General features: G+C 36.4%; 1 protein-coding gene across 29 annotated transcripts in view; it reads left to right on the plus strand.

Moving 5' to 3' along the window:
• The window catches only part of NRXN1 (neurexin 1), a 678,846-nt gene that overhangs the window by 259,686 nt on the left and 398,988 nt on the right, over positions 1-20,172 (plus strand). For all 29 annotated transcript variants that reach the window (XM_054514185.1, XM_054514186.1, XM_054514193.1 and 26 more), the window contains one exon: positions 13,281-13,719. In XM_054514185.1, coding sequence (XP_054370160.1) covers positions 13,281-13,719 — 439 coding nt within the window. The remainder of the gene's footprint in view (positions 1-13,280; positions 13,720-20,172) is intronic.

Here is a 20,172-nt window from a genome sequence, read left to right on the forward strand (position 1 = left end):
AGTTGAAGAAGCATTTGGACAACAGTCGCAGGCACACGCTGTGAGCCTTGGGTTGTTCTGTGCAAGGCCAGGAGCTGACAATGATGGTCCTGATGGGACCCATCCAACTCCCCATATTCTGTGATAATTCTGAACAAGACATGAATTAGATCATTTGATTCTGTTTGTTCTGTAAGGTTTGATTTTTTTTTTTTTAAATGTAAAATCTATACTGTCGCAGAGGAAAAAAAACCCTAAAAAAATGAATTTTCCATTTCCAAGACTTATTCCAAAGAATTTCATATGTGTAAAAGCTAGTGAGGACTGAGATGCTGCTTTGCCATTTAGACTGTGCATATTTTCCTAGTTTTAACTGGACAGCTTGAAAGCAATAATGAGATAAGAATTATTTCTTTACCTTCAGATATTAAAGATTAAATGTATGCTTTAAAACATTTCAGTGAACAAGATTTGTAGAAATATAAAAATCCATGTGTGCCTATTGAGACAATGCCAGTATCATCTAATTGTCAAACTAAAAATGTAGTTATTTAACTTTTTTACAATTGCTTCAATATGTTTAGCTGGAAGCTAGGTTGATGTTTCCACCAATTTTTCCTGAAACATACATTTAATAAGAATCAAAATGGTTTTAAAAAAAATCTAAGCCATTTTTTAAGTCAATTACCTAAACATTTTAGGGTTCTATGCTTAAAAGAGCTTATTCTTTCATTCAAAAGTCTATAGTCAAGTCAGTTTTTTAGGTATTTGCAGCTCTACAAATCCAGTCTTAAAAAGTGCTTATTTTGGTGTCAAATGAGAATTGTAGCTTGTAAAAATTGGTTTTTTCTTTAATTACATGTACAGCTCAGATATCCTCAAACTTGCAAATTATCAGGTTATGCCTAGGAAGAGAAGGATAAAATAAATTGAAAATTCAGAGAGGTGACAGATGTTGGGTAAAGCCCCAGTATTTTGGCTCAGCTACGAACATGCAACCAAAATGCCCGGTACACCTGACACCTTAAAATTTTGCAAAAATCCTTCTTTTTTTATCTGTGTTTGGGGGTTCCATTATTATCAGTTTCATGACCTATATGTTGATATAATCAAGCTGATGAGAAAACCTCTCATGGGTATTATTTCAGCTAAATGAATATAACAGAGAGGAGCAGGAACCCCCTTTTTTTTTTTGTTTTGTTTTGTGTGTGTTTTTTGTTTTGTTTTTTTTTTTTCTCTCTGACCAAAAACATAAATGAAAAAGGTATGGTGCATTAAGATGCTTTGGAAATTGGTCCAAGTTTATGGGTAGTAACATATGATACAATTCCTTGTGCCAATACTAGAGATGGAAAAGGTAGTGTTTTGCAATCTCCAATTCAGCTATGAAGTAAACGCCAGACTTATGTAAGTAATGGATAAGAGCAAATGCTCCAAGTTGAAGTAAATCACATTAATCAGTATGCCAACCTTCCTTTTTGTACAGGCACAGAGGAAGTTGTTAGAAAGCATAAGACTTGTCAAGTTTGTCATTTCTGTGAGACAGATTTAGAAATAATGTGAATAACAGCGAAAATGTCTCGAGACTGCTGTATCTGTTGAGTCAGATTATTAATATCAAAGACTGCTAGGAATTTGAGTTACTTAACTTGTACTTTGAAAGTGTATTGCCACACTCAGCTGTGGGTCAGCTTTCACAAGACCAAATTATTAACATTACAATTTCTGAGAGCAACCTGCCTCCTCTCATCCTCTTGGTAGTTTTTTGTCTTTGTTAAAGCCAAACACTTCCAAAGACTCCTTGGTTCCCTGGGTCTGACTCCAGCCCAAGCAGACAGAGTGAGCCCTCCTTGTTTCTGCTGACATCACACAGCAGCATTTAGTTATGTGCCCTGGTCTATATTACAATTAATACCTTACACAAGTTTTTTTTTCCCCACAATTTTTATTCATACTTATTAAATATTGCATTCAAATCTATTTTTCAGTCAGAATGAGACTGCTTATTTATTTTCTGTTGAAAGGTAAATGCTTTTGTCTTTGTGGATATGAAAGTCATTACTGCACTGAGTTTTGCCTTCTTATCTACTCCTGAACTAAAGTTTTTGTTTGACACCATCAATTGCTTGCTAAATAATCCTGATTTAGCCTTTAAATAGGAGGCTTTCTCACAATTATTAAACATTACAAGTCACTTCAGCAAGACTAAGGCCCCACTAGAGAGAGCAGAATCTTGAAAGTAATTTTGTCAAACTTTTCCAAAGAAAATGAATGCTACAACTCTTTGCATAATCTTGTATCATGTTGTAAAATGGAGTTGTACTGAGATAAATACAAGCAATTGTTACTACCATAGATGTGGTTACCTTGATTCTTTATTTAGGTTTCATGCATGTCTTTTATTATTTTTTTATATATGTATAATTCAGCATATGCCATGTGTAGTCCCAGGAAAGTGTTTTAGGGAAAATAGAAAATTATTTTTGCCTGACACTTTTGTCCAAGGAAAAACCTGTTTTTTCTCCCATTTTTCTGAAGGGTATTTGAGAACATTTGACAATATGTTTTATATTTAAAGTAGCTTCAAGTTGAAGTGTTTATTTGAAATTTAAAAAAAAAAAATCTAATGATGAAAACAAATGGCAGAACATTGCTGAGACACTCAATTGATGTACCAAAAGGCATAGGGAAGTGATAAAAGCTTAATTGCATCATCCTTTACTCAGCCTTGTTCTCTTCACAGCTTTTTTTAAAAACCCAGCTCACTGTGAGGAGTGTTTATTTTGACAGACACATTTACATAATCAAAAATATTTTGCAGAACAATATACTTTTAAAAGCTGAAAATTGTGTTAAATTGCAATAAGCTGCAATAGCTTGTGTAGAGGTACTTGTTGGCAGTTCATTTTGTATGGCAAGCTGCTTTTCTGGAATATTCTTAGATGAACATTGTTGAGGTATTATGTGATTTTTTTTTTCTGATTATCTCTCAGAAGAATTGATTTGGCTTGAGGCTGAGGACCTCTTGCTCAGTACCAAACCAAAGGTAAATTGTATTGTCTGAAATTCCTTTTAACATTAATCTGGCCCCAAAGTCTCAGGTTTGGAGGTCATCAAGCAGAATCAGACCCTTTAAATACCACACTTAAGTGTGCCCTGTTACATTCTTTCCCTGCAATGAGATGGCATGTCTTGAAAATCAAATAACGCATCCCTCTTCCTTATCAGTACAGTGGTAATTAACTTTAATTAGTTCAACCAGCTGCCTCTATTTTGGAGGACACCTATAACCTCAATAAAATTTATTAGCATAAAGCTGACCCATAGGTAGACTTTGGTTAGAGATGGCTTTAAATAGAAAAGCAATGCCTTAAAAATATCTCATTCCTGAATTATTTTCTTGAAAATCTCTAAATGCTTTTAGCCACGCACATTGTGGGCTATACAGATCAGGTTTTTTGATGTTGCAAGAGCCCTGCTTTTCCTCTTGCTGCTCTGCATGAGTGCTGCTTCTTCATTTGCCACTTCAGAAAATATAGGCTCTTTAGAGAAGGAATGTGGGCACAGAACCAAGTGCAAAGGAAAGCAGTGGCAGCAGCCTCCAGCTGTACCTCTCTGTCTTGGAGCACTGGTGAGGGAAAAGCTGCCTCTGAATAATGTGTGGTGGTTTGATGCCTTGGTCTTGCAATCACAGTAACAATCTTGAATGAAACTTATCTTCCAATTTTCATAGGTATCTGAGAAGACAAAGATGGTTGCAAAACACTGATGTGACGAGTTGCTCATGTTGCAGTACTGGAAAGCTAAAAGGATATGTTAAAAAGATTGTAAGGATTCAAAAGAAATTGCAGGTGAAGGTAGGGAAGGATTCTCCTGGATGTCTTCCAGGAAGGTGCCCAGTATATTTAATGGGTGGGAATGTGATTTTAATTTTTATTTTTAAGTTATTTAGCCTATCTTGGTAGAGCAGAATTTAGCTGACAACTGCATAAATTATTGCTAAATTAATATCACAAAATCGAAGAGCTGTTAAGCTAAGGGGGAAGAAGAAATGTGCTGGCTCTCAGAATGGAAGAAGAAAAGTTTCTACAGCTTGTCAGTTGGTAGCCAACTTCACTCAGCCAATAGTCAGCCAACAGAGCTGAGAGGGTTTCTAAATGGAGTCTGGCCAAAAGCTCATAAAAGAGGGCCATTTTCCTCTCAGTGTAACAGAAGGGTCTTTCAAACCAGGAATTGGGAAAGGGGGATGAGTCCAAACCAGAGAGTAGCTAAAAACACCCAGAGCCAAGAGCCAGCTATTCAGCTGGAGTAACCTATACAGGTGAGAGAGAAGAGGAAGAAAAAGCCAGCTGGGTGTTTATTATTTTGGAGAAACAATAAATTAAGATTCATAAGTTGGCAGCTAATAAAAAACTTACAGGAGAGGCTGAAGGAAGGAAGGAAGGAGATCTAGTGAGGGGTGGAATAAACCTCCCTCATTTCACCAAAGGATCTATAGAATTGACATTCTGTATTTAATTTGAAGCCTACAGTTATTTTCCTATGTCTTCAATCATGTTTATTATGGAAAAATATTTGTTCAAATAGTTCAGGTGTTCAGGGTTAGTGTGTTGGTAACTGCATTTTTTAACAAGTTTCTGTTTGTGTTCAGACCCCTGACCTCCCCTACTTGGTTTGTGTTATCTCATTTTAGATTTTATTTTCAGACTCATTATTTTTCTCTTTTTGTAACAACTTCTATTTTTAACTTATTTGACTCCTACCATAATGAAAGGTAACTCAGATTTTATGTACATCTGACATGTTGCCTTCAAATGCACTTGAGTTGAGCTGTTCCTTAGAAAGTTAATTTTTGCATATATATGATCTTTGTGTTTTTCCCGTTATTTGCCTCTGTATTTTATGACCTTGAATTTAAAGTTTTAAGGGCTAAAGATAAGGAATTTATAGGAGATAATGAATATTATGCTAAAGAAATAATCCTTGAACCCTACAAATGGTAGTGATGGTGTTCTGCTTTAAAGCCCCTCTTTCATGTAGTCCTTAAAGAGTTCTTTTACTTGATCTTGAGTGAGAATGGTTAATGGAGAAAGAAGAAAACCAGCACATTTCTGACTTTGCTACAGAATTAATCTTTGGTAATTCTTACTGCACTGTGAAAGAAACAAGAGGAAAAAAACTGAAATCCAGCATGAAAACTGAGTCTCCTGTAGCCTTTTCCTTTTCCCAAACAGTCATTGGAAGTAGCATATAATTTGTTTTCTTTCTTAGACTTCATGCAGTATATTAATGCAAAGCTGCTTTTGCCTTAAATGATTCATTTTGTTTTCCTTTTGGTGGTTCCTGTGTTTTTCTTGTTTTTATTTCATGACTTACGTCTTGGTAAAGGCTTTATCTTTACTAAGGAGCCAATAGAGCTTTTGTGGAACCAACTTGTCCCTAAACTCTCCAACTTAGCTGTTGCCAAGAAATTTCTGTGAGCCCTTGCCATGGGAAGGAAAAAAAAAAAAAGGAAAAAAGAAAAGAAACTTGAACCCATTTCTTAAAAACAGAAAGCATAGCAACCACAGTCAGAAACATTTAGCAGTCTGGCAGCAGACAGCAGGACATACAAAGAATAGCAAAATAGTCTATTGAAGAGGGGAAAAAAGATCTTCAAAAGACTTGTGTCCACAGCAGGGTGAAAAACATAACAATCCCATTATCAATGCTATTAGAAAAAAAATGTTGATTTTCTTTTTTTCCTAAGTTCTGCCAATATATCATGTTAAATGATATTCCAGTAACTCAGAACATAAAAAGGCATTTTCTGGCATCCCCTTAAAACATCTCTATTCAGGCAGTCAAAGGAGGAGAGAAAAGAAACAAGCAGTTCTGGGATCCACATTCAGAACTCCAGCAGAAAAGACTAGTTGGCCTAGAAGATGAGCTGTCATGACTGTATTAATTCTGCAAATAGGTGACATTGCCCATACTGCGCAGGGAATCTAAATTCACACTCCCAGTATGCTGATAACTTTGTTTCTGACAGTGCTGGTTTTGTTTCTACAAGTGTACATATCAATTAACAACTGTTTTGTTTCCTTAGAGTAATTAATATACCTGCTTTGGACTGAGTTGTGGGAGTTCTTTTGGGTTTGTTTTTCTAGTTTGGTTTGACTTTTTTTTTTCCCCCTCTATTGTTTTTACATCATTATTTGGGGGTAGGAGAGTGATGATTTTCAACCCACAGTAGAAGTGCAGGTGTACTGTTGAAATCATAGTGAAATTCCCTATGGTTATGGTAATTTTAGCCTTTTTTTGGTGCCCATTTTCCTTCCTAGAATTTGCAGGGATAAGATAATTAGCAGTTTAAATAGAGTATAAATTTGTGTACATTAAGTATGCCTGCTTTGTGTAAACAGAAGTTTTCCAAGTGCCTGATGTGCAATATATCCTGTTATTTTAAGGAAGGGGAGTGCAGAAAACATCCATGTAGCTTAGTTACAAAAACAACAAACATCACTAATTTGTTGTCTTTAGTTAGCCATGTAGTGTGGCATTAAAGCACTTGCCAAGTGCATTATCAGGGATTATCATGGGATTCTATGCTTTTGTGTTCACCCTGAGACATGGATTGCTCAACTTCAGCTTTTATTTTGTGCAGCTTTTGAACAGAATGGATGCACTTTGGTGGTTTTTTATCTGAATGACCAGTGAGCTCTGGACTCTGTAGTTGCAGACTAGAAAGTGAGAACTATATCATCCCTGTTTTCCTTAAAAAGAAAATGGGGGATTGTCACCCTATGGAAACTGTGTGTGTAAACGAGTCTGATTTTGGATGAAACTTCACTAGACTTTGTGCTGGTAATGTGAACTTCAGTCTTGCTGTCCTGTGAGAAGATGATGTATTTAATTTACAGAGAAGGAAGGAGAAATTAAGTTCTCTGTGAGGCATTTAGGTGCAGGTTAAACCCAAATCCCTTGATTATTGGTCCTGACCTCCTAACACAAGAATTATTATAATGGTTTTCTTCTTTCTACCTTAGGCCAAAGTAGTCTGTGGAGAGTATGTCTGATTTAAAAAATCTACTTGTTATATATAAAGCTATAAACAGTGCAACAAAAAGCAGAACAAAGCACATAATTATACTGAATAAATAATACGTTTGCCTTGCATAAGCCTATTTAATATTTTTCAAAAGTTTGATTGTGATCTGTTTGCGCTCTGTGGTTTTGGATGCTCAGACAAGGAAGAAGAAACAGCAGAATGTGAAAATCCCAGATATATACTCCAAGGAATTTGCTGCACTGTAGTACTTTTCTGGTTTTTTTTTTTTTTGTTTATTTGATCAATTAAGTCAAGGGCTTTTTTTTGAGCTTAATCTTCCAGGGCAGCTTCCCAGACCATATTAATTGACCTAAAATAAGGCAACAAAATGAATATGTTGTTGTTTTCTCCAGGTGTTTATGTATCCATACTATGGAACCCCATCCTGTTGTCCTTAGGCTTACCTCCCACTTAGGCTCTAGAGATACCTGGGTTTTGTTTTGCTGCTCAATGATCCCCTTTCTAAGTGCCCCATTTCCAGCACATTTGTGTTTAAAGATAACAAATGTTGACCTCAGGAGAATGAAAACTATTTCACTTGAGGAAGAATAAGTTATTCCCTTGAAGCATTCAATATGCTCCCTAATTACTTCTCTATGTTCAGAAAACAAAGCTGGTTTATGGTGTAGAGGCTTTAATAACTGTTGTCATTAATGTTGTGTGCTTTCACATTGTGTTCAAAAATGCACCCCACTGCAAACATTTGAACTTGGGCTCCTTAAGTTTTGTCTAAATAGTGTGTCGTTTATTGTGTTCCTTGATATTTTAATTTTGGAGCTTGAAAATGCATGGAGGCATATTAGCAAAATGACAAGCCTCCTGTGAGAAGCTGATGTTCCCAGATTAGTTCAAAACCACACATCAAGGGCTAAAAAAACCATGATAACTGTTAGTGGTCAGTTTTGCAGCTGAATTTCTGGGGAATGTGATGCTGTGGGCACCAGGTAGGTCTCAACGAGCATGGAAATTCTAGTGTCTGATAAAAAATTGCCTCAGGTTTCCCTTATTGCAAGTCCCATTGTTACAGTTTCTGACATCAGCAAGTTCCCTCCTGCTGAGACCACTTTTCAGGGGAAATCTGTACCTTGGCAGCACCTACCTGAGCCATTTTGGGTGACATTATTCTCCATTTTGGAGAATTAACTGCCATTACATGCACCAGGTGATCCAGGTTTCACAGAAATATGAAAATATCAAAGTACTGGTTTATGGTAACCAAAATTCATCTAATCCAGTTTTTAACACGTTTTGATACAGGGTTCATCCATTTATTCAAATTGCATTTATAAAAGTATTTTACCTCATCTCTCATTTAAGTAAATAGACAAGTTCTTTGCAGCAAGGTCATAATGGCAGGTGCTCTGAAATCCTGGGTTTCCTCTGGTTCTCAAGGAAACCTAGGTGCTGCAGATCAGGTGATGTGATCAGATTCTTGAGGATTATCTTTGGTTTTAAGAATGTAAATTATTTTGAAATAAATACTTCCTAATAATTTAAAGTATTTTAAAGCACAATGATTGAAAAGCCATTGTTAGCAGAGGTGGTCAGTATTTTGAAATATGTAAGGCGTTATTTTGTAATAATGCCTGTTCTTCATTCATAATATTTGATGTGGGAAGGGCTGCATTTTGAATTGAAAATAGTGTTGTAATCTGGATTTTTTCACACCTTTAATCATTCTAAATCTCATGGGATAGCATCAATAGAAAGAACTGAAAGAGTTCTTCTGTTTTGTTTTTTTTTAATTGTTTTAAAGTTTTCTGGACTTAGACTTTTGCTAATTGAACACTTACAGATTTAGGATACATTCCTAGTATAAAGTCCTTCTCTTTTCCTTCACCTTTTCTCAGGGTCATTCATAGATTTATACCTCTTTACACTTCTGGAGTTCATTGAATAGTAGTGCCCCAGCTTGCAAAAAAAAACAACCTATACATGATATATCTTTGGGAAGCATGAATTAACTTAGGTTGTTCTCCATGACTACAGACCACATTAAAGAGAGTGCTGAGCTTTTAGGTAATAATTGCTGTCTTAAGGCTGTGTCTTAACAAATGAATCCACAAATATCTGTGATATTGCAAGTTACCCAGCATGTGGCCCGGGTGGTAGCAAAGGAAGCCTGTTATCTTGATTGTAAAATGTTCTGTCTCTCTTAGGACATAAATTTATTCCTCACTTTGGATAGCTTGGTTGCAAATTATATGGGAAATTGCTAACTGCTCTGTTTTTCTTGGGAGTTCAGGTGACCTTTTGCAGTTTCCAAGAATGAGGTAGTTATATGTTTTAAAGACTGACATCTTGACGCTTACTTGATATTAGCAGTAAAGAACATTGAACATAAGACAAATTCAAGGTGCTCTTAATGGCATGATACAATTCCCTGAGGGCTGGCAGTTTCACATGCAGGAATCTTAGATTGCTGCTCAGGTATGAGAGTGCAAGAGCAAGCTAAAACCCAGGGCCAACCTGTGGTATTTTTGAGGTTCCTCAGATGAAGGGAGGAAAATTATGAATCTGACCCCATGTTCTTAGAAGGCTAATTTATTATTTTTTATTATATTAAAGAATGTTGTACTAAACTATACTAAAGAATAGAGAAAAGATGCAGACAGAAGGTTACAAAGAATGATAATGAAAACTTGTGACTTTGAAGAGAGAGTCCAACACAGCTGATGGTGACTGGTCATTAAGTTAAAACAATTCACATAAAACCCATCAATGACCAAACACATTCCAAAGCAGCAAAACACAGGAGAAGCAAATCAGATAATATTGTTTTCCTTTTTCTCTGATGCTTCTCAGCTTCCCAGGAGAGAAATCCTGGGCAAACAGGATTTTTCAAAAAAATATGATGGTGACACCAACCCAATGGATGCCGGCATAGTGACTGGTGGGCTGTGTGGAGTAAGGGGGATTGTGAATCCAATATTTCTCCATTGCCAATTCCCTTCACTTGACTGATTGTGGATCCTTGTCTCTAAAGGAGGGAGAATGTACTGAGTTAGCGTTGTGGGCTGTGTGCCTCAGATGGAAATAGCAGATAATATAAGACCTATTAAAAATATGCTTGTCCTTATGTACCCAGAAGCAAGAGAAAAATTAAAAGGCAAAATCAATGGATAAATCAGTAAGTTATTTGTACCCTAGAGGCTGTTGTTTCTGAAGCATGTACCTTCATGAGTTATAAAGCAGATATTAGTCTCAGAATTATTCCTTACTCTTCAGTGGTTTTCCCAAAATTTAACGACAACTAGTTTCTGTGAACGTACCACTTTTCTCCTTTTGCTGTGCTTCACTGATGGCTGAGTACATTTTTCATGGATAAGGGAGAGGGGTTATAATCTCAGCATAACACCAGGAAACAGGCTCCCAAATGCAAGCTGTGTTCAGTTAATAGTTTACAGGTCTTTTCAGTTATGGTTCGTATATTGCTGGTTTATTACTAATTAGCCATGATAATTCAGTTCAAAATTTTCCATTTAGAAAGAGTAAATGAACATAAGCACATTCTAATACTTGGAACATATGCACTCTAAAACATAGGCTTTATTCAAGTTCCCCCACAACCTATGTAATAAAATGCAGTAATTTTCTTCTCAGTAGCTACAAAGTTTCAGTTGTGGAATAGGGAAGCACAAAATTGTCACTTAAAACATTTAGGGATTCCAAGGATGTTTTAACATTGGTGGCATAAAATTGAAAATATTTGTCACTGCTACTAAAGTATTTTAGCAACGCTTCCCTCATACATTATATATTAAGTTAATTAAAGAGCTGTTGACAAGTTATTAAGAAAACCATTTCACTTTGTCCATTATGTTCTTAAACCATATTTATTAGAAATTATTATTTCTGAATTGCCAAATTACTTCAGATCATAGTAAGCTGTTTTAGACTTCAAGGAAAACCTAGCTTTCCTTTAGTCTGCTGAGTTTTTTTAAATATCTATCAATTCCTAATTTAATATTCAATTAACCAGTTTCATTAAGGTTGGACAGTTTGATTTGTCCATAAACAATAAATTCTCTTTGTACATTTATTCACCTTGTCCTGGAACTTGCTCTTGTTCAGTTGTCAATTTAAGATCTTCTCATGTTCTTTGTTGCTGTATTGACTTCCATTGTCACCAAGCAGGACTTAGTTCTAATAAGAGTCCATTTGTTCCTTTTTTATTTATTGCATCCTCTGTCAGTGTTTGATTCTTTTTGGTCTAATTCATGAAGTTGCCCCTGTAACTTCTTCAAGTGAAGCAGGACCTATCCAAAATCCCCTTGCCATAGAAAGTGGTCAATGCTTCATGAGACCAGATATCTCTAAGTAACCTCCAAGGCTCCTGGCTTCTTCTTCCTTCTCCCTCTAAAGACAGAAAGCCACCCCAGAGGGGGTCACTTGCATGTGCTTATTCTCTAGTACTGTTCTAAACTCCTTGGTACAGTCTGTGAAGTCTCAGGTGTTGTGGATGTATTTGATAAATGGAAATGTGGAACTTTACTACCTAATATTACAGTGTAGTCCAATTCTATTCACTTCTGATGTCTTCAGTTGAAGAACACATTATCTCTGTCTCTGTAGCAGAGTAGCATTCTGCTGTCAGCAATCCACAGTGAGGTTTATCTGTTGTCTTTGGAGAAACAGTTCTCATGAGAACAACACTACTTGTACTCAACTCTGAAATAAAATTAAGAAATAGACTTATTTATTAACTTTTAGGATACATTTTATTACAGTAGAATAATTCTGACAAGTCTTATGATGAAATTTGCATTGTGGATAATGGTATAATTGGAATGAACACAATTCTTACTGAAAAATGTCACTCTATCAATCATTTCCTTTTCTTTTAATTTTAAACGTTTTTCAATAACAACTATCACTCGTGGGGTATGTCATCTTAGATTGTGTAAGTGCTAGTGCCTTTGTTTCTAACAGTGGCACAGTTCTGCAGTTCATCCACTATGTGTTCCCTTACTGGGTGTCAGAGTGGGCTTCACGTGTGTTCAAACCAGGTCTCAGAGGAAATTAATCTGGAAGCTCTATCCTAAGTATTTAGTATGCACTTTCTAACCCCCAACAGGATGTAAAGTCCCAGTGATGGGTCCCCTGAACAGCTCCAAACTACACTGCATAGTTGGAACACTGGATCAAGGCCAGATGTGATCCAGCCTTGAATGGTGCAGCTCTGTAGATGAAGAAGCCTCAGCACAAAGTGCTTGGTTTTGCTGAGCTGTTGCTTTTTATCCAAATTGCTTTTTAATGTAGGGCTTAACCTTAGAAACAGAGAAGAAAGTTTTAGCTTCTGTCGCTATGGTTTTGTATTCAGCCCTTCAGTGGTATTTTAGCTTGGGTGTATAATTTATTGCACAATTAAAAGTATTGACAAAACACTTGTGTGCACCTTTGGTATTGGGGAGCTCATTTCAGCAGCTCTTGTATTATGAATAAAAGAAAGAGCAGCAATTTGAGAAAACACCAATAAACATTAAAACCCTGGGAAGTGGTTGCATCATGGCAGGCTTTTTGAACCAAGCTAAAATGTGATTTGGAGCAAGAATATATGCTGCAAAAGTCAATTGGATTTAAAACTAATATTGTCTTTCATTTTTATCAGAAAAGTCAGAGAAAATATGTAAGTTGGGTTTTTTTTTTTTTGTCAAATTGAACAGGCTCAAAGGTTTTCCTGGGTTTGATCTGTTATGCTATTGGTTTGCCTATCTTACATAGCCTCATGAATTCCATGAATGTTACTACTCCTCAGCCCCAAGGACAAACTGAAAAGATGTTAAATTATGAAGTGTCTGACCTTGGTATATTTTCTGTACATGAACAGAAGAGTTAAGACAGTGACAAAGGGTTTAGAGGAATATGAAATCTAATACTTTATAACAGCAGAATGGCTGTGCAGAAAAGGCTTTTAAGTAATCAAGGCCACACAAGCTAATTTGCAACTCATAGTATAAATTATGTGTAGATTCTTTCAGATTGTTGGAATTAACTCCAGGGGTATTTTTAGAGCAACTTTGTTTGGTTTAATGAAAACAATTATTAAATCATTAGTCAATGAAAATAGTTATTTCATCTTGTTTGTATGTAAATTATCATATTCATATATCATCACCATTATCCTCTAAATAATGTGCCTATTCAAGATTGTGTCGCTTTGGCTAAAATGCTCAGGTTTCTCTGAGTAACTTCTCTGCTTTGCTTGCAGGTTGTATATAAAAATAACGATGTCAGGTTGGAGCTGTCTCGACTTGCCAAGCAAGGAGATCCTAAAATGAAGATTCATGGGGTTGTAGCATTTAAATGTGAGAATGTTGCAACCTTAGATCCAATCACATTTGAAACACCAGAGTCTTTCATCTCTCTGCCAAAGTGGAATGCCAAGAAAACAGGCTCAATATCATTTGACTTTCGTACAACTGAGCCAAATGGCCTCATTCTTTTCAGTCATGGGAAACCAAGGCACCAAAAAGATGCCAAACATCCACAGATGGTGAAGGTTGATTTTTTTGCCATTGAGATGCTTGATGGCCACCTCTACCTACTGTTAGACATGGGATCAGGTACTATAAAAATAAAAGCCTTGCAGAAGAAGGTGAATGATGGGGAATGGTACCATGTGGATTTTCAGCGGGATGGGCGGTCAGGTAAGTTCCTTTTGTCTGCATTCAGAATAGCTTTTTCTGCTGTATCTGAGAGAATACTGTGAACATATTGATGCTGCCACAGAGTTGGGCATCATCTGAAAAATAAGGAAATTATAAGAAGTCATTACTTTCAGGTGCCAGACTACAATAATTTGCTGAGTAAAATATCTTATATTTACATTATTGGATAATCAAGTACTTAATCTTGCAAGTAAGTGTGTTGTGTGGTTGAAAAACCAACAGTAATCTCCCTCTGTGCTTGCTTACATCAAATAGCTGAAGTGGCAAGTTTGAAGAATGAAAATAAAGCAAAAAAGAATTGCTGACAATAATCTCCAGCAAGGGGAATAGTTGCCCCACAGAAACAACACAGATCTTCCAATCATGTCAGCAGATCTCAGTGTACTTAAATAATATTCTGATAAATTACTAACAACACATGTCGGCAGAAATGGAAATAATTGACTTGTCTCATTCTATCAGTGTGATTAATATTCTGGAGTAGTTTACTCAAAAAGCAATCTCACTGAGAAGTGGTAAAAATAAAGAATTCGTGAACTCTTTCTCATGCTACTGAAATGTAATATGGCCTAAAGTGCATTTATCCAGTGAAATCACCAATGTGCATCACCTCTTCTCATCTGGAGTATATATCTTAAGAAAATAATCAATATACATCAATTTAAGGACAGCTCCCTTATACAGTGACTTTCCTGTACTTCTTGCCAGGATTTGGGGAGGAAGGGGGCAGGGAATATACTGAGTCTGTAATTCAGTCCTGAAGATTTTCTAATTAATATCAGTATTCAACATGAAGTTTATGTAGGCTGTAAATTGGGTGTTGAAAAATTTAACTACGCTTCTTTTGGACTTTTTGGGATTTCCCCCACTTTGTTCCTTCTGGTGACTACCTTTCCATAGCTTGCATTTATAGTTTCTTTATGAAACTTAACCCCCAAAAATTTATCATTTTATTTAACATCTTACTACACACAAATCATATTTCAGATAAAGCAAATCTTAGGTGCAAATTTAAATTGAAGATTTCCGTTAAATCCATGCTGAAACCCACCTGCACTATGATTATGAAAAATAATAATTTGATTTCTGGGAAGTGCAGCTTCAAATTCTAATGGTACCAACCTTGATTTAGTTATTATGTCAGTTGCTCATTTAGATTTCTCGAGGTTAAATAAATCTACCAAACAAAAACAAACAAAACCCAACCAAACAAAAGCAAACAAAAAAGAAAAAAAAACCTTACTGCCTTACTGAACAACAAAACACAACTTCTCAAAATCTTCAATTGGAATTGAACACCCAGCAGTCATATTATTTATATTACAGTTTTCATTTCAGGCTTTCTTCTTAAGTGCTGTTTCAGTGATACATATGAGGCAGTAAATCCTGTAATAATTATGCCTGTGGGACTGCTGAAAGTAAAGTTTATTCTTAAATCTAAAGCCAACAGATCTATAAAGGAATGAAATAAATGCATAGCAATTGTTTACATTTGAAGGTAAATTCTGCCCTTTCATTGCTTCACAAAACATGACCCACAGGTGCCATTAAGAGAGTTTAGGGCATACTTTAATTCTTTAAAACTGTTAATGGACATCAGCAAGAATTTAGAGTAATTTCAGGAAAGAAAACCTTCCTGGTGATCAGGATTGCGTATTATTTTTTTAAGTAGAATTATAAATAATCAAATTAATCCATCTGATGATTTGCCTATGATCAAGATAGGTGAAATTTATGCAACTCCCCCATCACTGTTGAAAACTAATCATAATACCTATTAACTCTGAGACATTGAACTATTACCATGAATACTGAATAAAAATATACAGGCTTTATGGATTGGCAATTGAATTTTAACTGCAATGTGAAATAGAATCAAAATTTTCCTGTTACTCTAATACATACAATAGTAGTTTATGGGAGGAGAAGTACCAATAACACTGGCAATGTTTTGTTTGTCCTAATGATGGTAAGATCTGGTTATTAAAATTATTAGAGAGATGCCTCTACCTGAATTAAGATGACAATGAGACCATGTGCCAAAGTAAAAAATATGGATTTTATGTAACAATAAATGTGATATAGTGGCTTGGGGGGCCCCACTCCATACTGAATGGGCCCTGACTTCCCTAACATTATCCCTATCACCCTGTACAATTTTACTACATTCCACCAAAACCACCTGTCCTCTTTTCCACCTTCTGAAAGCTTTTTTTTTTGCTCTGGGTTTGCTCAGCAGCTCCTCATCCATCCATGGAGGCCTGCTGGCATTTTTGCCCCATTGCCTCCTTGTCAGGAGGCATCGTGTCTGAGCTTGTAGAAGGTGATCCTTGAACACCAGCCAGCATCCTTGGGCTCTTTGCCATTGGGCTCCACTGAGTAGTGCCTTGAAGAGGCCAGAGTCTGCTCTCCTGAAGTCCAGGGAAGAGAGTTTGCTGTGTGCCCTCCTCACTGTCCTGAGTATCTCATCCCCCTCCACCTCGTGGTCACGTTATGCCTTGTTGGTGTGTTTTACCCATAAAGAATAAAATTCACTTTACTATTTCAGGATGCTTTTCAGTTTCTTTTCTCTAGGCCAGACCAAACATACTAAAAATCACATTAATATGATTACTTTTCACTATCTCTCCTTCAGAGTTTTTATATACCTGAATGAATATAACTTGTATAGAAAAAAATTTGCTTTTCTGAGACATTCTTGTTGCCATTGACAGTATATTTTCCTAGCTATCAAGCATAAAGTAAGAGATTGTTCTGTTAATGAATAAGTAGCTCAAATAAATCATGATTCTTTTTTCTTTCTTTAAATTAAGTTTGGTGTCCTGCAACCTTTTGCTCCCAGACTTCAAATCCAATGCAGAGTGGATCTCTCCTACGGGAGAATATTGTGACATTTCTCAAGGAGCTTTGCTAATTTCCTTGACTTTCATATTAGCTGGATCAGCAAGTACTAGATTTATTTCTCATTCTTTGCTCTCCTCCAGCTCTCAGTCACAGTGAGCATCCAGTCTAAACTACTGAGTTTGCCTTTGCTTGTCTGAGACTGTGGTGGAGGAGGGAGGGAGAATGAGAACACATTTTTAAATTGTCATCATCCAGGCCCCATTCACTAGTAATTCTGTCAATGCACTCAGATTTTGAGAGATAGAAGGAAGAGGGAAGATACGGTGCCTTTTCATTTCCTTTTGCTGAAAGCTTTGACCTGTTATTCTTGTTTTCACCCTAGGATCCCATTCTGTTTCCTGGAAGACTTACTCTGAGTGCTTTCTTACCTAAAAAGGATCATTGGTAGGACAGAGTTGCTGAGACAATATTTAGTTAACATTTAAGGGTTAGGTAAAGAGAAATATTCATAAGATATTCTCCCCTGGTCCATCCTTCTTGCTAGGTGTGCAGCAGCGCTGCCAGCTGCTGTGTCCTGAGTTCCCCCCCAGTATTCCTGAACTGTACATCCTGAATTTCTGGCAAGGACCACAGCTTCATAGCTGCCTCTTATGTGTCCTGTCTTGGCCATGGGCTGCATGCTGCAGTCACAGTCCTCATCATGGCTATTATATTGTGTTTTAGCACAGAAGATGTATTTGCACTTAATACCTTGCTCTGATTTTTCAATGTTTCTTAATAAGCAGATATTTTTCACAGGCATAAAAAAAATCCCCTAAAATAGGCCATGCCAGGTAAGCAGAGAGATCATAACAGCTGCAGTAGCTGCACTTAAAATCTTCATATTTAACTGATCAGGAGAGAGACGAGATTTAGAAATGTGATTTTGTTTCTTATACACAGTTTTAAGAAAAAGTAAATTGCTGAGATAATGAATATGATTGGAGAGGCTCATTAAGTCATACCTAAGGGAAATGTTTGCCTGTTCTGCTCTTAACAGTACTGCAAACTCTGCAGAAAAAAAGAATTAGGGAAAAACCCACAAACCCAAACGAAATAAAAAACAACCATGAAGCAGCTGTAAAGGTCTTTGCTCACAGTGTATCTTGTAACACAGTAGGAATACATTTAATAACTGTTTTCTGAAACTTAAGTATTCTTTCATTTTTTTTAAACTGTTTGCCATATACAAGGATAATCATGCAATTTTTATTTTGTTTTGCTGAACCACCATTCATCCTTTGGAAACCACCATTACATAGTGAATTCAGGGAGGAAACTTACTCTTCTTGTCAACCTCCAGTTGTGCAGGGCAGCATAAAACACAATGTATCAGCATCTATTCATAGGTAGGTAGCATTTAAGGGCTGAGTCACTGAAATTTTGAGCTAAATTTAGTCTCAGCTTGAACACCAGAAATGATCCCTGGAGTATGTAATTAGAGCTTAACTATAATCAACATCTCACTATAAGTAGTGCTTTGTGATGTCTATTACATGTGGTGTTGTTGCAGGTTCTTTTTTTCTCACATGTACTCTTCTACATATTACTTCCCACATCTTTTTAACCTTTCAACAACAGCCAGATTTATGTGTTCCTATTTCAACAGATGTTAATAGTTTTCATACTTGGGAGGATGGGTTTATACTGCATTTTGAGGAATATTCTTTCAATGATCTGCAGCTTTCTTGGCTGATCTGCATCTTTCTCAGAGTCCAAGATAAAACTTAACCAACACTCAGCCAAGTGGCACAATAGGTTTCTCTGTAATCAATAATATATTTCCCTTTTTGCTCACATGTGTGTTATTGTTGACTTATATTGTTGACTCGTCCTTTGAAGGACTTCTCATAATCAGTTACCCTTTAAGTCAATAATTCTTGCTGAAAACCATAACTTCATTAGTTTTCTTCAGACTGCTTTTCAAATACAGCAAGAAGTTTCTGGATGTGATATTGCACTGTGTTCTCAGGTGAAATGCTGCAGAATCTTGTTTTTAGAATCTGAAGCTAGATCATGAATTCCCAGACTAAATAAGTCACCCCACACCTTCTTGTCTTTGTCATTCCTTTTTACTTCTTTCAGACAGGACAAACCAAGTGCTGTCAGCATCCTCATTGCTTTTGCTGTCAGCATTCCTCCATTGCTTTTTTATTCTGATAGAAATACAAAAATTATTTCCTACTTTGAGTCTTAAAAAACTTTGAATGGAAGCTGCTTGTTTCCTGGAAGGCATTATGGCTCTTTTCAAAGAAGTGGTATCACTACTTATCTGGTTCTGAGTGTTGTTATGAAAAGAAGGAAGTTTAAGGATGGTTCTTACTCCAGAGCTGTTACAATTTCAAGTTTTAATTTTCTCTCCCTCTTGAGTCCTCTTCTGATTCTGCTGCTACCTCATAAAATCTGTTGTCTCTAGGTTATTTTGTTAAACAAGATATATGTCCCATTCTTTCCTCCTGTAAAATTTGACAATTCTGTCTTGAGAATGGCATTTTAGTATCTCTACAAGGAAATTTATTAACCCTTTTTGTCCTGGCCTCACGAGACATTTGCATGCTCCCTGAGTTTCCCTTTCTTCCTCTATGGAAAGTGATGTCCCTTCACATTCATAGGCAAAAACAACTGAATGGATTGGAGCACGGTGGTTATTCATCAAAGCAATTCCTTTTCATCTGCCTATAATTTCCAGAGAAAGTAGAACTGAAGTCTATGAAAGGAGGTGTGCATCAAAGTCCCCAATTTCTGTGGCAGCCTCCCCATTGTTATGAGGTCCAGCTTGAGACATTCTCAGTACAACTTGTAAAGCTTCCCTCAAGAAAGATAACAGGCTTTAAAAAAAAAACAAAACCCCAAACACCAACAAAACACAGGAAAATAAGCAAACCCAAACCCCTGCAGTAAACTAGAAAAACTATTAATCACCCCCTTTTCCTTCCTCACAAAAAACCAACCAAACAAAAAAACACCACAACAAGAAAAAAAAAAACTCCTCACCAAGATGAAACAGCATGTGCTACCACCTCTGTCTCAGCTCTGGGTGCACTGTGAATCCAAAGGTGCTGATGGAACCATTGTTTATTTTCTGTAGGCCAACATTCTATGGACTTGAGCTCTGCATTTGGTTGTAGGATACTTAAAAGGCTCTGTAATTTTTACTGTATTTTGGAATATCTTTATGTTCCCTTATTTTACTTGGATTTTCCCTTTTTCATCTGTGTTTACAAAGCAATTAGTGAGTGAAGTGTGTGTTGTCTGTCAGAGATACATAAAAGGTAATTTGGATATCATCAGCAGTGATGGCTGTGTGCTTGCCTGTCATGTTTTTCTACCCATAGTCATTAAATGCCATGATTTCAAGGTTTCAGATAAAGCTTCAGAGGCCTTCTCACACAGAGTATTTTATGGGGTTTCATGTTTTTTACCTGGGAAGGTAAAAAGTTCATTTCTTTAAGAAGCTGTTGACATCTATTCAAAATAATACTTAAGCTCTCTTCAGGGTAATCCTTTATGACACAGAGAAGAAAAAATTCCTGCTTCAGTCTATCACTT

The sequence above is a fragment of the Molothrus ater genome, chromosome 3, assembly GCF_012460135.2.
Source record: "Molothrus ater isolate BHLD 08-10-18 breed brown headed cowbird chromosome 3, BPBGC_Mater_1.1, whole genome shotgun sequence".
In the NCBI taxonomy this organism is placed as follows: domain Eukaryota; kingdom Metazoa; phylum Chordata; class Aves; order Passeriformes; family Icteridae; genus Molothrus; species Molothrus ater.